Raw genomic sequence first — 17,500 nt, 5'->3', positions numbered from 1 at the left:
CCTTATACACAAATAACCCGCACATAGAAGAGAAGAGCTTACGACGACGTTTCGGTCCGACTTGGACCATTTTAGTTCCCCTTATGTAAGGTGGAAGGCTGTTGGATAATCTGGGGGCCCTGACACTTACTGTGTTGTCACTGTACTCATGAGACACATGCTTTTCGACGAGGGAAGGACCCCTGCCTACCCTATTTCTTTCGTTGGGAGTGATTTCTGTGTGCAGATTTGAAATCAGTCCCTCCAAGACTTTCCATGTGCACATTATGATGTATCTTTGTCGCCTGCGTTCCAAGGAGTACAGGTGAAGGGACTTCAAACTGTCCCAGTAATTTAGGTGCTTGATTAAACTTATACGTGCAGTGAAGGTTCTCTGTACATTCTCCAGATCTTCAATTTCACCTGCCTTTAAAGTTGCTGTTAGTGTACAGCACTAGGCCAGCCTAAGAGAGAACAGGTGGCTTACAGAAGATCATCACTGGTTTGGTATCCCTTGTTTTGAAGGTTCTCATTATCCATCTTATCATTTTCTTCGTAGATGAGACAGTGACAATGTTGCGATTCTTGAAGGTGAGATCCACTGACAATATCCTCACAAGTCTTTCACGTTAGCATTATGATTCATGGTGGCTTGACTCATGGTGGCTTGACTCATGGTGGCTTGATTCATGGTGGCTTGACTCATGGTGGCTTGATTCATGGTGGCTTGACTCATGGTGGCTTGATTCATGGTGGCTTGATTCATGGTGGCTTGACTCATGGTGGCTTGATTCATGGTGGCTTGATTCATGGTGGCTTGATTCATGGTGGCTTGACTCATGGTGGCTTGATTCATGGTGGCTTGATTCATGGTGGCTTGATTCATGGTGGCTTGATTCATGGTGGCTTGATTCATGGTGGCTTGACTCATGGTGGCTTGACTCATGGTGGCTTGATTCATGGTGGCTTGATTCATGGTGGCTTGATTCATGGTGGCTTGATTCATGGTGACTTGATTCATGGTGGCTTGACTCATGGTGGCTTGACTCATGGTGGCTTGATTCATGGTGGCTTGATTCATGGTCGCTTGACTCATGGTGGCTTGACTCATGGTGGCTTGACTCATGGTGGCTTGATTCATGGTGGCTTGATTCATGGTGGCTTGATTCATGGTGGCTTGATTCATGGTGGCTTGATTCATGGTGGCTTGACTCATAGTGGCTTGATTCATGGTGGCTTGATTGTAGACAGCCTGTACTGTCAGAGCACACAGCCTAGCCGTCTGCTCTGACTAGTTCATATTTCGCGGCATTCAGTGCTGCCCTCTGTAGGCCTACCTAGGTCGGTGGGAGGCACAGCCCCCCTCTCTCACTCCTAGGCCGACCCATGGTGTCTTGATTCATGGTGGCTTGATTCATGGTGGCTTGATTCACGGTGGCTTGATTCATGGTGGCTTGATTAATGGTGGCTTGATTCATGGTGGCTTGACTCATGGTGGCTTGATTCATGGTGGCTTGATTCACGGTGGCTTGATTCATGGTGGCTTGATTAATGGTGGCTTGATTCATGGTGGCTTGACTCATGGTGGCTTGATTAATGGTGGCTTGATTCATGGTGGCTTGACTCATGGAGGCTTGACTCATGGTGGCTTGACTCATAGTGGCTTGATTCATGGTGGTTTGACTCATGGTGGCTTGATTCATGGTGGCTTGACTCATGGTGGCTTGATTCAAGGTGGCTTGACTCATGGTGGCTTGATTCATGGTGGCTTGATTCATGGTGGCTTGATTCATGGTGGCTTGACTCATGGTGACTTGACTCATGGTGGCTTGATTCATGGTGGCTTGATTCATGGTGGCTTGACTCATGGTGGCTTGATTCATGGTGGCTTGATTCATGGTATCTTGATTCATGGTATCTTGATTCATGGTGGCTTGATTCATGGTGGCTTGATTCATGGTGGCTTGACTCATGGTGGCTTGATTCATGGTGGCTTGATTCATGGTGGCTTGACTCATGGTGGCTTGACTCATGGTGGCTTGATTCATGGTGGCTAGATTCATGGTGGCTTGATTCATGGTGGCTTGATTCATGGTGGCTTGATTCATGGTGGCTTGACTCATAGTGGCTTGATTCATGGTGGCTTGATTCATGGTGGCTTGATTCATGGTGGCTTGATTCATGGTGGCTTGACTCATGGTGGCTTGATTCATGGTGGCTTGATTCATTGTGGCTAGATTCATGCTGGCTTGATTCATGCTGGCTTGACTCATGGTGGCTTGACTCATGGTGGCTTGATTCATGGTGGCTTGACTCATGGTGGCTTGATTCATGGTGGCTTGATTCATAGTGACATGACTCATGGTGGCTTGATTCATGGTGGCTTGACTCATGGTGGCTTGACTCATGGTGGCTTGATTCATGGTGGCTTGATTCATAGTGGCTTGATTCATGGTGGCTTGACTCATGGTGGCTTGATTCATGGTGGCTTGATTCATGGTGGCTTGATTCATGGTGGCTTGATTCATGGTGGCTTGATTCACGGTGGCTTGACTCATGGTGGCTTGACTCATGGTGGCTTGATTCATGGTGGCTTGACTCATGGTGGCTTGATTCATGGTGGCTTGACTCATGGTGATATGACTCATGGTGGCTTGATTCATGGTGGCTTGAATCATGGTGGCTTGATTCATAGTGGCTTGATTCATGGTGGCTTGATTCATGGTGGCTTGATTCATGGTGGCTTGACTCATGGTGGCTTGATTCATGGTGGCTTGATTCATGGTGGCTTGACTCATGGTGGCTTGATTCATGGTGGCTTGACTCATGGTGACATGACTCATGGTGGCTTGATTCATGGTGGCTTGACTCATGGTGGCTTGACTCATGGTGGTTTGATTCATGGTGGCTTGATTCATGGTGGCTTGATTCATGGTGGCTTGATTCATGGTGGCTTGATTCATGGTGGCTTGATTCATGGTGGCTAGATTCATGGTGGCTTGACACATGGTGGCTTGATTCATGGTGGCTTGATTCATGGTGGCTTGACTCATGGTGATATGACTCATGGTGGCTTGATTCATGGTGGCTTGAATCATGGTGGCTTGATTCATAGTGGCTTGATTCATGGTGGCTTGATTCATGGTGGCTTGATTCATGGTGGCTTGACTCATGGTGGCTTGATTCATGGTGGCTTGATTCATGGTGGCTTGACTCATGGTGGCTTGATTCATGGTGGCTTGACTCATGGTGACATGACTCATGGTGGCTTGATTCATGGTGGCTTGACTCATGGTGGCTTGACTCATGGTGGTTTGATTCATGGTGGCTTGATTCATGGTGGCTTGATTCATGGTGGCTTGATTCATGGTGGCTTGATTCATGGTGGCTTGATTCATGGTGGCTAGATTCATGGTGGCTTTACTCATGGTGGCTTGATTCATGGTGGCTTGATTCATGGTGGCTTGACTCATGGTGGCTTGATTCATGGTGGCTTGACTCATGGTGACATGACTCATGGTGGCTTGATTCATGGTGGCTTGACTCATAGTGGCTTGACTCATGGTGGCTTGATTCATGGTGGCTTGATTCATGGTGGCTTGATTCATGGTGGCTTGATTCATGGTGGCTTGATTCATGGTGGCTTGATTCAAGGTGGCTTGATTCATGGTGGCTTGATTCATGGTGGCTTGATTCATAGTGGCTTGATTCATGGTGGCTTGACTCATGGTGGCTTGACTCATGGTGGCTTGATTCATGGTGGCTTGATTCATGGTGGCTTGATTCACGGTGGCTTGATTCATGGTGGCTTGACTCATGGTGGCTTGATTCATGGTGGCTTGACTCATGGTGGCTTGACTCATGGTGGCTTGATTCATGGTGGCTTGACTCATGGTGGCTTGATTCATGGTGGCTTGACTCATGGTGGCTTGATTCATGGTGGCTTGATTCATGGTGGCTTGATTCATGGTGGCTTGACTCATGGTGGCTTGATTCATGGTGGCTTGATTCACGGTGGCTTGATTCATGGTGGCTTGATTAATGGTGGCTTGATTCATGGTGGCTTGACTCATGGTGGCTTGATTAATGGTGGCTTGATTCATGGTGGCTTGACTCATGGAGGCTTGACTCATGGTGGCTTGACTCATAGTGGCTTGATTCATGGTGGTTTGACTCATGGTGGCTTGATTCATGGTGGCTTGACTCATGGTGGCTTGATTCAAGGTGGCTTGACTCATGGTGGCTTGATTCATGGTGGCTTGATTCATGGTGGCTTGATTCATGGTGGCTTGACATAGTGGCATGGTGACTCATGACTCATGGTGACTTGACTTGATTCATGGTGGCTTGACTCATGGTGGCTTGACTCATGGTGGCTTGATTCATGGTGGCTTGATTCATGGTATCTTGATTCATGGTATCTTGATTCATGGTGGCTTGATTCATGGTGGCTTGATTCATGGTGGCTTGACTCATGGTGGCTTGATTCATGGTGGCTTGATTCATGGTGGCTTGACTCATGGTGGCTTGACTCATGGTGGCTTGATTCATGGTGGCTAGATTCATGGTGGCTTGATTCATGGTGGCTTGATTCATGGTGGCTTGATTCATGGTGGCTTGACTCATAGTGGCTTGATTCATGGTGGCTTGATTCATGGTGGCTTGATTCATGGTGGCTTGATTCATGGTGGCTTGACTCATGGTGGCTTGATTCATGGTGGCTTGATTCATGGTGGCTAGATTCATGCTGGCTTGATTCATGCTGGCTTGACTCATGGTGGCTTGACTCATGGTGGCTTGATTCATGGTGGCTTGACTCATGGTGGCTTGATTCATGGTGGCTTGATTCATAGTGACATGACTCATGGTGGCTTGATTCATGGTGGCTTGACTCATGGTGGCTTGACTCATGGTGGCTTGATTCATGGTGGCTTGATTCATGGTGGCTTGATTCATGGTGGCTTGACTCATGGTGGCTTGATTCATGGTGGCTTGATTCATGGTGGCTTGATTCATGGTGGCTTGATTCATGGTGGCTTGATTCACGGTGGCTTGACTCATGGTGGCTTGACTCATGGTGGCTTGATTCATGGTGGCTTGACTCATGGTGGCTTGATTCATGGTGGCTTGACTCATGGTGATATGACTCATGGTGGCTTGATTCATGGTGGCTTGAATCATGGTGGCTTGATTCATAGTGGCTTGATTCATGGTGGCTTGATTCATGGTGGCTTGATTCATGGTGGCTTGACTCATGGTGGCTTGATTCATGGTGGCTTGATTCATGGTGGCTTGACTCATGGTGGCTTGATTCATGGTGGCTTGACTCATGGTGACATGACTCATGGTGGCTTGATTCATGGTGGCTTGACTCATGGTGGCTTGACTCATGGTGGTTTGATTCATGGTGGCTTGATTCATGGTGGCTTGATTCATGGTGGCTTGATTCATGGTGGCTTGATTCATGGTGGCTAGATTCATGGTGGCTTGACTCATGGTGGCTTGATTCATGGTGGCTTGATTCATGGTGGCTTGACTCATGGTGGCTTGATTCATGGTGGCTTGACTCATGGTGACATGACTCATGGTGGCTTGATTCATGGTGGCTTGACTCATAGTGGCTTGACTCATGGTGGCTTGATTCATGGTGGCTTGATTCATGGTGGCTTGATTCATGGTGGCTTGATTCATGGTGGCTTGATTCATGGTGGCTTGATTCAAGGTGGCTTGATTCATGGTGGCTTGATTCATGGTGGCTTGATTCATAGTGGCTTGATTCATGGTGGCTTGACTCATGGTGGCTTGACTCATGGTGGCTTGATTCATGGTGGCTTGATTCATGGTGGCTTGATTCACGGTGGCTTGATTCATGGTGGCTTGACTCATGGTGGCTTGATTCATGGTGGCTTGACTCATGGTGGCTTGACTCATGGTGGCTTGATTCATGGTGGCTTGACTCATGGTGGCTTGATTCATGGTGGCTTGACTCATGGTGGCTTGATTCATGGTGGCTTGATTCATGGTGGCTTGATTCATGGTGGCTTGATTCATGGTGGCTTGACTCATGGTGGCTTGACTCATGGTGGCTTGATTCATGGTATCTTGATTCATGTAGTGAGCTTAGTGTGTGAGTTGTGACATGACTGTAGTGAGCTGAGTGTGTGAGTTGTGACATGACTGTAGTGAGCTGAGTGTGTGAGTTGTGACATGACTGTAGTGAGCTGAGTGTGTGAGTTGTGACATGACTGTAGTGAGCTGAGTGTGTGGGTTGTGACATGACTGTAGTGAGCTGAGTGTGTGAGTCGTGACATGACTGTAGTGAGCTGAGTGTGTGAGTCGTGACATGACTGTAGTGAGCTGAGTGTGTGAGTTGTGACATGACTGTAGTGAGCTGAGTGTGTGGGTTGTGACATGACTGTAGTGAGCTGAGTGTGTGAGTTGTGACATGACTGTAGTGAGCTGAGTGTGTGGGTTGTGACATGACTGTAGTGAGCTGAGTGTGTGAGTCGTGACATGACTGTAGTGAGCTGAGTGTGTGGGTTGTGACATGACTGTAGTGAGCTGAGTGTGTGAGTTGTGACATGACTGTAGTGAGCTGAGTGTGTGGGTTGTGACATGACTGTAGTGAGCTGAGTGTGTGAGTTGTGACATGACTGTAGTGAGCTGAGTGTGTGGGTTGTGACATGACTGTAGTGAGCTGAGTGTGTGGGTTGTGACATGACTGTAGTGAGCTAAGTGCCTGAGTTGTGACATGACTGTAGTGAGCTGAGTGTGTGAGTCGTGACATGACTGTAGTGAGCTGAGTGTGTGAGTTGTGACATGACTGTAGTGAGCTGAGTGTGTGAGTTGTGACATGACTGTATTGAGCTGAGTGTGTGAGTTGTGACATGACTGTAGTGAGCTGAGTGTGTGAGTTGTGACATGACTGTAGTGAGCTGAGTGTGTGGGTTGTGACATGACTGTAGTGAGCTGAGTGTGTGAGTTGTGACATGACTGTATTGAGCTGAGTGTGTGAGTTGTGACATGACTGTAGTGAGCTGAGTGTGTGGGTTGTGACATGACTGTAGTGAGCTGAGTGTGTGGGTTGTGACATGACTGTAGTGAGCTGAGTGTGTGGGTTGTGACATGACTGTAGTGAGCTGAGTGTGTGGGTTGTGACATGACTGTAGTGAGCTGAGTGTGTGAGTTGTGACATGACTGTAGTGAGCTGAGTGTGTGAGTTGTGACATGACTGTATTGAGCTGAGTGTGTGAGTTGTGACATGACTGTAGTGAGCTGAGGGTGTGAGTTGTGACATGACTGCAGTGAGCTGAGTGTGTGGGTTGTGACATGACTGTAGTGAGCTGAGTGTGTGAGTTGTGACATGACTGTAGTGAGCTGAGTGTGTGAGTTGTGACATGACTGTAGTGAGCTGAGTGTGTGAGTTGTGACATGACTGTAGTGAGCTGAGTGTGTGAGTTGTGACATGACTGTAGTGAGCTGAGTGTGTGGGTTGTGACATGACTGTAGTGAGCTGAGTGTGTGGGTTGTGACATGACTGTAGTGAGCTGAGTGTGTGAGTTGTGACATGACTGTATTGAGCTGAGTGTGTGAGTTGTGACATGACTGTAGTGAGCTGAGTGTGTGAGTTGTGACATGACTGTAGTGAGCTGAGTGTGTGGGTTGTGACATGACTGTAGTGAGCTGAGTGTGTGAGTTGTGACATGACTGTAGTGAGCTGAGTTTGTGAGTTGTGACATGACTGTAGTGAGCTGAGTGTGTGAGTTGTGACATGACAGCAGTTGATTGTCAACGAAAAGTTTGGCAAATAAAATCGTTGCAGCTTTCAAGGTGAAGACCCATCAAGGAAAGTTCCTTGATGCTGGTGAGGGGATCTTGATCTAGGGAATTGGATCTGTGCTCCAGTTCCCTGAATTAAGCCCGAATTCCGTCCACATCCCCCCACAGGCACTGCATAATCCTACGTGTTTAGCGTTACCCCTCGTTTTTAATCATAATGAACGTAATTGCTTCGTTACCAACACTTGATAACGATAGATCCTTCTACAATGAATATATTTTTCATTCGGGACTTTTCCCCGAATATTGGGACTTCACAGGCACTTAAAAAATGTCCACGGGTAGGCAAAGAGGTCGTACATGTGCAGGTGTTGGCTGTTTGAGTTGTTTTAGTTGTGTTGAGTGTTGTATACAAAGTTGAGTTGTGTGGTCTCTATGGATCACTGCCAATTCTTTCTGTTTACCCATTGACAATGGTAATAGATGCAGTTTTGTTTATGAATGGTAGACATTACCGACAAGAGGATGAATTGGACACGTTAGACACCCAGATGCTGCACGAGTCTAATTCTTCTTTCAGTTGTAATGTTGCACGAGCGTTTCCTTCCTTTATATAGAACAATGACTATCTCATAGAACTAATTGGGATGATTAAAAAAAAAAAAACTAGGCATAACAGAGGTTGGGGGCAACGTTTTGATCTGTTAGACTTCATCAAGAAATAAATCTCTGTACAGAGTGACACCTCATCCAGGTACAGGTTTCTTCTTCAAACTGTTTCTTCCGTCTCATTATTTTCTACACTAAGTCATTTGGATGAATCATTAAGTCATGCTACGACACTATGTGGGTTCTTGTTTGTGCTGGGTACTTATTTACCGCAATATTCATTTCGCTATCACGTACATGACTTAAATTACAACAAGAAGGGGAAATTTTGGTCTATAAATCCATCACAATTCTTGCATCTTTTTCCTCTCCAGGTGCAGCTGTTGGCATCTTAGGGGTGACCTCGACGCGGGTGTGGAAGTGATCCGAGCAGTAGCATGGAGGTGTTGACACTAGCTGGCTCGCGAGCACCGCACCAAGACGTGCCCATGGACCTCACCACCGGCAGCCGTCCTAAGCTCGTGCTTCACCACTCGTGGCCTCGTCTCAGGAAGGATCCCAAGTGCGCCTTGGAGCCAAGCACCAAGCTGACTACCCATGCTATGCTCAGCGCTTCGCCTGCCACTGCCAGCCGCTATATCCCTATCCCCAAGAAGAGGCACTGCCAGGCTAGAGCTTCCCCACCTTCCCCACCAGACTCCCCGTTTCCTAAATCCCAGTCCCCATGGATAAGCAGTTATTCTCCGCCAACTTCCACAGTCTGGGATACGTCAAATACATATTCGCCTGAAGTCGCTAGAAAAAAAGCAAGGATTGAATCTCCCCAACCATCAGATTTAGCTTACGAATCTAATTTCCGGCCACCATCAGCTGAAGAAAAGAACGATGCTACCACTAACAGTAGCAGTAGCAGTAGCGGGGGCGTCAGTAGCGACAAGCGCCGGGAGTTAGGGGCGGGGCCAGCTAGTGGTAATGGTGATAGAGTGGAGGCCGGAGAAGTCTTAAGTCAGTCAGTCATGAGGCCGCGACAGAGCCAGTGCTCGCCACTTGTCGAGAGTTCCTTGCTCGGCAGCAGTACTCGGATAGCAGTGAGTGAGAGAGACGGTGTTCCAGGGAGCCACCTGCTCACAGCTCTCCTCCACCTCCAGACTTCGACGATTTCCCAGGGGATGCTGCCCCCGGCCGCCCTGAAGGACACAGAAGCACTGCTGGCTGCAGTGCATCAGTCACAGATGCTTTACTACACCTACTGCTCCCAGCTTATCCAGAACCTGCAGGCCAAGCAGCTGGAGCAACACCATCACCACCTGCAGGCCAAGCAGCTGGAGCAAAACCTGCAGGCCAAACAGCTGGAACAACATCTGCAGGCCAAACAGCTGGAGCAACACCAGATGCATCAACACACTCGTCTCGACTACGAGACAGAGCTGGAAACTTACACTCGACTCGAGGACAACAAGTCTGATAATTACGAGGACGAGACCGAGGAAGATTTAAACGTAACAGAAGAGGACCGGCTTACAGGTCTCGCCTCCATCTTAAGAGCGAGACTAAACAGCCAGGTGAGGCTACGAATCTTGTTAGTTAAGTTAACCTCTTAGCCATACAGCCTTCACCTGCACGTGGGTCACAGAGGACGCCGTCCACCCCACCACTCATATCAACAATAATTTTACTCATAAAGAAGAGGATGTAAAATTTGTTCGCGTGCGTGTGTGTGTGTGTGTGTGTACTCACCTATTTGTGGTTGCAGGGGTCGAGACTCAGCTCCTGGACCCGCCTCTTCACTAATCGCTACTAGGTCCTTTCTCTCTCTGCTTCATGAGCTTTATCATACCTCGCCTTAAAACTATGTATGGTTCCTGCCTCCACTACGTTACTTTCTAGGCTATTCCACTGCCTGACTACTCTATGACTGAAGAAATACTTCCTAACATTCCTTTGACTCATCTGAGTCTTCAACTTCCAATTGTGACCCCTTGTTTCTGTGTCCCGTCTCTGGAACATCCTGTCTCTGTCCACCCTATCTACTCCTCTCAGTATTTTGTATGTCGTTATAATGTCTCCTCTAACCCTCTTATATTCCAGTATCGTCAGGCCGATTTCCCTTAACCTTTCTTCGTAGGACATTCCCCTTAGCTCTGGAACTGGCCTTGTTGCGAACCTTTGCACTTTCTCTAATTTCTTGATATGCTTGACCAGGTGTGGGTTCCAAACTGGTTCTGCATACTCCAGAATGGGCCTGACGTACACGGTGTACAGAGTCTTGAACGATTCCTTACTGAGGCATCGGAATGTTATTCTCAGATTTGCCAGGGGCCCATATTCTGCAGCGGTTATTTGGTTGATATGTGCTTCCGGAGATGTGCTCGGTATTATACTCACCCCAAGATCTTTCTCCTTGAGTGAAGCTTGCGGTTTCTGGCCATCTAGCCTATATTCTGTCTGAGGTCTTCTTTGCCCTTACCCGATCTTCGTGACTTTGCATTTAGCGGGGTTAAATTCAAGGAGCCAGTTGCTGGACCACGCGTCCAGCCTGTCCAGATCTCTTTGCAGTCCTGCCTGGTCCTCATATGATTTAATTCTCCTCATTAACTTCACATCGTCTGCGAATAGGGACACTTCAGAGTTTTTCTCTTCCATCTGTCATTCACATATACCAAAAGTAACACTGGTCCTAGGACTGACCCCTGTGGGACCCCGCTCGTCACAGGCGCCCACTATGATACCTTATCACGTACCATGACTAGTTGTTGCTTCCCTGTCAGGCATTTTCTGATCCATTGCAGTACCCTTCCTGTTATACGTGCCTGATCCTCTAGCTTCTGCACTAATCTCTTGTGAGGAACTGTGTCGAAGGCCTTCTTATAGTCCAAGAAAATGCAGTCAACCCACTCCTCTATCTCGTATCTTACTTCTGTTACCATGTCATAAAATACCAGTAGGTTTGTTACACAGGATTTGCATTCCATGAATCTGTGCTGGTTGTCGTTTATAATCTAGTTCCGTTCCAGGTGCTCCATCACTCTCCTCCTGATAATCTTCTCCGTGACTTTGCATACTATACACTTCAGTGAGACTTGTCTGTAGTTTAGTGCCTCGTCTCTGTCTACTGTCTTAAAAATGGGGACTACATTTGCCGTCTTCCAGTTTCAATGGATGTGTCGAAAATTGTGGTTAGTGGCACGCACAGCATCTCTGCTCCCTCTCTAAGGACCCACGGAGAGATGTTGTCCGGTCCCACCGCCTTTAAGGTATCAAGGTCACTTAGCAGCTTCTTCACCTCCTCCTCGGTTGTGTGTATTTCATCCAACACTTGTTGGTCTGTCCCTTGTTAATGTACCCCTCTGTTCTAGCCTCACAGAGTCCTTTCTGTCTCCACTGTAAATACTTCCTTAAATTTCGCATTGAGCTCCTCACATACTTCTTGATCGTTTCTTGTGAGCTTCCCATCTTCTTTCCTCAGCCTGATCACCTGGTCCTTGACTGTTTTCTTCCTCCTGATGTGGCTATATAACAGCTTCGGATCAGACTTGACTTTCGATGCAATGTTGTCTTCGTACTGTTGCTGGGCCTCCCTCCTTATCTGTGCATACTCGTTTCTGGTTCTTCGACTGATCTCTTTATTTTCCTGGGTCCTTTGTCTCCTGTACATTTTTCATTCTTTAGTGCACTTAGTTTTTGCCTCCCTACACCTTCGGGTTAACCAAAGACTCGTTCTAGTCTTCCCATTATTTCTGTGTGTGTGTGTGTGTGTGTGTGTGTGTGTGTGTGTGTGTGTGTGTGTGTGTGTGTGTGTGTGTGTGTGTGTGTGTGTGTGTGTGTGTGTGTGTGAGGGGTGGCAGGCTCAGACAACACACAGTGAAAAATACACAGTGACAACTTTATTAGTGGGACAGAGATAGTACACAGTGCCTTGTTCAGTAACAGTTGTTTCTCCGGGTGGTTATCTTGGCTTCACTATACCCCGGATAATCACTGTTGCAGTATCTCTAGAAACTAGTTCATTAATATCCATTGCATCACTGTCACAGCTATTTATAAAGCTATGTCACTGGGCATTCCCATATTATGGATGCAGTTTCTCACAACACTGTCACCAGTTATCACTGCTACACCTTCACGTAACGCAAAGTCATTGTTTACAATGTTGCAGACCCCATGTGACAAATCACTGTCACAATATCACCAAATGTGAAGACCTGATACCAGGTGTGAAGACCTGATACCAAATGTGAAGATCTGATACCCGTTACTCCTAAGTTGGGGAAGGGGGCATTGAGAACTAGTTGTTCACTAGCATTTAGTACCGTATGTTTCCACTGGTCATGGCCTGGACACCCATTGACCAACCAGATAAGGGACACTGATGAGCAACTACTTGCACATGTGATCAGTAACAGGCCCTAGGTGTCCCCTGCACTGATGTTCTGTCATGTTGCATAGTGCCCTGTTGTCCTGTCCTGGGTTTTCCTTGTTGTTTGACGACAGCCTGTCAGCCGGCGAATAAATTAACGAAGGACCTAGTTGGAAGTGAGTGGAGAAGTGGGGAAGAGGAGAATAACAGTTTTGACGAGACGAAATATTACCTAGTGTAGGAGAAACTGTCAAGATTTAACTCAGCTATTGATTGATTTGTAAAGGCCTTTTTTGGCAAGTTGCAGTTTAACGGTGACCTGTGAGGTTTAAGCATACCTAAGAAGGCAATTAGAACGTTGGGTGCATTTATTTGAAAACTGGGAGATCTATGGAAAGTGGAATAGGACATACGTGTTACTAGGTTTCCGTATAACTTCCCGTGTTTCCACAAGCCTACCATTTATCTCTTCCCGTCTATCCACAAGCTTATCAAGTCTCTCTTTCTGATGTCCATGTACCATAGTTCGTCTCTGGTCTACAGAGTTTGCTTTGTCACCAACAGTTTTCCAATTAACGTTTAGATCCAAGATATTTGCCCTAGCAAGAAAGGGGCTCGCTGGTGATGAGGCCCTGCTGCACCTAGTGCCAAATAGCCAGCGCAGTGCCTTGCTCTGGATACGTTGCAGATTTAAGAGATTTGTCTTGGGTGTGAGAGAGTGCAAGCGGTGTGTAAGTTATGTATGAGAGGTCGAGTGAGCGCTTTGTGGAGTGACACTCTTACCTAGATCTGAGCTCCACGTAGTTTGTGGACTCTGATAACTGCTTTCTTAGTTACTGATTGCACAAGTTTACTGAGGCTGTACATACGCAAGTGTTTATCTAATTTAATACCTAGTACTGTGGTGTTACTGGTTGATGGCTTGTATGTGCGTATTCGATTTGTTAGCATTTGTTTTGTTGCGTCATTCATGTTCGCCAGAAATGATAGTGGTAACTTTGCTTTGTGTTGTGCGAGTGTTTGTGTTTCTAGTGAGATCATTTCAGCGATTATCTGCATAAGAGATGATGTTTGTGTTGATGTGTAAGACACATGTACAACGCTATGTATCTGTATTGATGATATGTTTTGCCTATAGTACCGACTTTATCAGTCGAGTACAAGAATAAATTATAGTCTTGAGGGACAGTGGACGAAGCAGAGACGTAGTCTCAGGTAATCAGTCCCTTAACTTTGATGGAAGAAATCCCGAAGAAAGTAGAGGAAGTGGAGACAGATTCCGAGATATGACAAGAGGTGGTTGTGGATTTTATTGGGTAGATCTCATACGATGGGCAATGTTTCCTTCTTCAGGAGCTTTGTCAAGCCATAATGGCTTTACAAAGCTCCAGGAGAACGAAGCATTACCACGATAAAATGTCACATTAGTTACACTTGTGGCCTTTTACCTAACCTCCGTACTGTATCTGTGCGCGTCTGATACGTAAAAGAGAGTGAGTCTCTAACCTGACAACGATGGGAAGACGGCCAGAACCCTTAACGTAGCTTGATAGAAAATTTATTACGGTGCAACTTGTACCTACGTTGTTGCCAGCGGTTGCAGAGTTGTTGAGAGCACTGGAATATAGTACGAGAAAGGAATATTATTGTCGTAAATCGGGAGGTCCTGAATACCTGACAAAGGCCCTGAATTTGCTTGCTCATTGCCCTGGATACCAACGTGTCCAGGGGTAAAGTAAAACCAACTTCTTTGTATTTACTAGTAATGTAACATTATCAAAGTCATACACGAAGGACGATGGGATAAAGGAAGTCAAATTTCTGGAGAACTTGTAATGCACTTTGACCATCCATAAGCAGTGGTCGACTCTAGTAAATGACATGGGGTTATTTATTCAAGAAAAACAGCTGTATAGCGGCACTGTCAGGGGGGATTAGGAACAGCAGTGTATCCTGTAATAGCATGAGAATCAGACTGGAAGTGTTCAAGAACGAGTGAGCTGTAAAGTTGTAGCAGGCAACTGAACTTTTGCACATGGAAGCGGGATGGAGTAACTATGAATCGTCAGAACCCTTAAAGGAGAAAGGGAAAAGTAATATGCAGAGTAGACATAAAAGAAAGGTAAACGAAGCAAAGCCAATAGAGAATGAATTTGGAGAGGAAAAGTGCGTAATAAATGGGGGCGACGATTAAACAAATCAGCTCTTCTAATATCAGTTACTGTGCTATATGTGGAAAGATCGTGAAGGTGGAGGAAGCTGTTAACAGAGAGACACTGAGTATCACGTCGATTTTGTAAATACGGAGTGTTCCCTTCGATCCCCACTGGGTAAGGGAATTAGTATTCTACAAGCGCCATCTCCTTTCTCACAATGCTGTCGCATCGTGTGAAAATCTAGCCTGTGAATGGAGTAATCAATAACTCCTCGAAGCTAGTTTTAGCTACCGCCGTTAGGACCTGCCTGCAGGTCAAATTTACGGCAATCCACTCTCTGAAGGACTCCTTCATTGTCGTCTGCACAGACAACAATGAAGCATCAAAACTAATGGACGACTCTTCAATGAAGACCCTACAAACACGACAATTCACTATATCCCGGTCTCCATTCTTGAAGTTGAAACATTCGGTCTTTGTGAAAAGACTTGACAAGATCGTCACTTCTCTCTCTATTCAAGCACTGAAGACACCTATCGAGGAACAAAACACCTGGGCCTCGGTAGATAGCATCTTCAAGATACCTAACGCCTCATGTATGCCATGGAGATATCTGAGAATGTAAATTCTCAGATATCTCCATGGCTGCCCAAGCTCTCTCTGACGGTCTGGCCATCTCATATTACAACATTCACACAAGCCATATAGAACCAGAACGTTTCACATACATCTCCCGCTGCTGGACCTGCTACTCCTTTAATCACACCACCAAGGACTGCCCCATCAAGGATAAGTAGTTTTGTTCAAAATGTGGGAATGATGGACACGAATTAAGATCCTGCACCAGAACACCTCCAATTCACCGACATACGCAGCAATAACCAAACTACAAGCCGACACCACCAAGATTCTACACGCCTCTCTACAGACACCTTCGACCAGCAACTCCCTCTCTCTACTCCCCGACGGTGCTCCCTCCAATGTGCTTTACTGCATGGTACATGCGCACCTTGCAAATGCAGCAAACCCTGGCATTTTCAACACCACTATTAACGAACTATTCCGTCTGAACAACTTGCCTGCCTTTAATTTCCCGGACTCTCATCGTGAACTTTACTGCACCTGCAGACCTGTCTCCTACCCAAGCAACTGCTCCTGTAACTTCCATAACCACTTCCACCACCGACAACGATGGTTATGCTTTTTCAACCACCGTCTCCCACGTCTCCCACCCTGCTGTTACACCACCATTACACCTCTCCACTGCTCCTGTCAACCCTCAGTCACCTGCTAACACCATTGTAGACTCGCCAAATGAATCCACTTCAGAAGAAGATAGTGACGACTCCAATACACCCTCATGGGAAAGCCTTACCTTCTACACTTCTCAACTGAATGCTGACACCATGACCTGCACTGAGTTCTACAAAGACCTCGGTGCTGGAACAATCAAGTATCCCTACGAATCACCTCTTCACATCACGCTCACCCAAGTTCTTGAGTTCATCAAACCTCTATGTTTCACCTTCAGTAACAAGACTAAACTACACCACCTCTCCAGGAGCAGCTTCAAAAAGTTGGATATTGGCTCCAGTGCAAACCTGCCTCCTCAATTACTCTTATAACTAGTACCTGTGTGCTGCCCTCTGATATTCCTACCTGCCTACCCTCTCCTGCGACCTAGAAACTGTCAGCTTCTCAAGACTAAAGACCTCAACTACCACGAGACCGAGACATACACAGCTGCTCTTCCTGTTTCTCCAAGTTGGTCCCACGAGCGCCTAGCAGCTGGGTTAAGACCTGACTCTTCTTCTTCGACTGTGGACACTCCCGTCTTCCCAGCTCACCTTACAAGGGGTCTTCCCATCTCACCCCACACGGGGTCTTCCCAGCTCACCTCACAAAGGGTCTTCCCAGCTCACCCCACATGGGGTCTTCCCAGCTCACCCCACACGGGGTCATACCAAAACTCTTTTGATCTTGATCTGGAAGGAGGTCCAGGCGGCTGTGACAAGCAACTTTCCACAAGGTTGCGTGAGGCTTCCAGGACCGCATCCTGTTCAGGAATACGAGAACCATACAGTTATAGACCGGAATGTGGGATAATAAGTAAAGATCACTCACTACAGGAAAATCAAAATCCAGCTCTAGGAGCATATAGAGCTAGACAAGAAAGAGTACGAGTAATGTATAGGAGCAGAGGGTGAGGGGAGAGAAAGAGAAGTGAGAACTGTCTCTAACTGAAGCCCACGAGCCACAGTGAAACCCTCCCTGGAGCAGATGATGAATATTAAAAACACTTAACAACGGGAGTGTTATGGGTAAGAAAGGAAACGTGAAGTGGATGACAAAGATAAATAATATACGAGGAAGGAAAAGTTACAAAGAGAAGACCGTGAACCACTTGTCTAAACAGAAGAAGGTCGCAGTATAATGAAGAGTACAAACAGAAGAAGGTTGCAGTATAATGAAAAGTACAAACACAAGAAGGCCGCAGTATAATGAAGAGTACAAACAGAAGAAGGTTGCAGTATAATGAAAAGTACAAACAGAAGAAGGTCGCAGTATAATGAAGAGTACAAACAGAAGAGGGTTGCAGTATAATGAAGAGTACAAACAG

The 17,500-nt window shown here is 46.6% G+C and overlaps 1 protein-coding gene across 2 annotated transcripts in view; it reads left to right on the top strand.

Moving 5' to 3' along the window:
- LOC128703304 (TOX high mobility group box family member 3) overlaps positions 1 to 17,500 on the top strand; it is a 122,363-nt gene that overhangs the window by 56,251 nt on the left and 48,612 nt on the right. The window contains exon 2 of one of the 2 annotated variants that reach the window (XM_053797895.2): positions 8,742 to 9,929. In XM_053797895.2, coding sequence (XP_053653870.1) covers positions 8,805 to 9,929 — 1,125 coding nt within the window. In that variant the 5' untranslated portion in view covers positions 8,742 to 8,804. Of the gene's footprint in view, positions 1 to 8,591; positions 9,930 to 17,500 lie in introns of those variants that run through there. The other variant, XM_070085314.1, reaches the window with a different exon arrangement.

Source organism: Cherax quadricarinatus, chromosome 15, assembly GCF_038502225.1.
Source record: "Cherax quadricarinatus isolate ZL_2023a chromosome 15, ASM3850222v1, whole genome shotgun sequence".
NCBI lineage: Eukaryota > Metazoa > Arthropoda > Malacostraca > Decapoda > Parastacidae > Cherax > Cherax quadricarinatus.
Note: the sequence above shows the minus strand (reverse complement) of the source record. Positions and strands in the feature narration are given on the sequence as shown.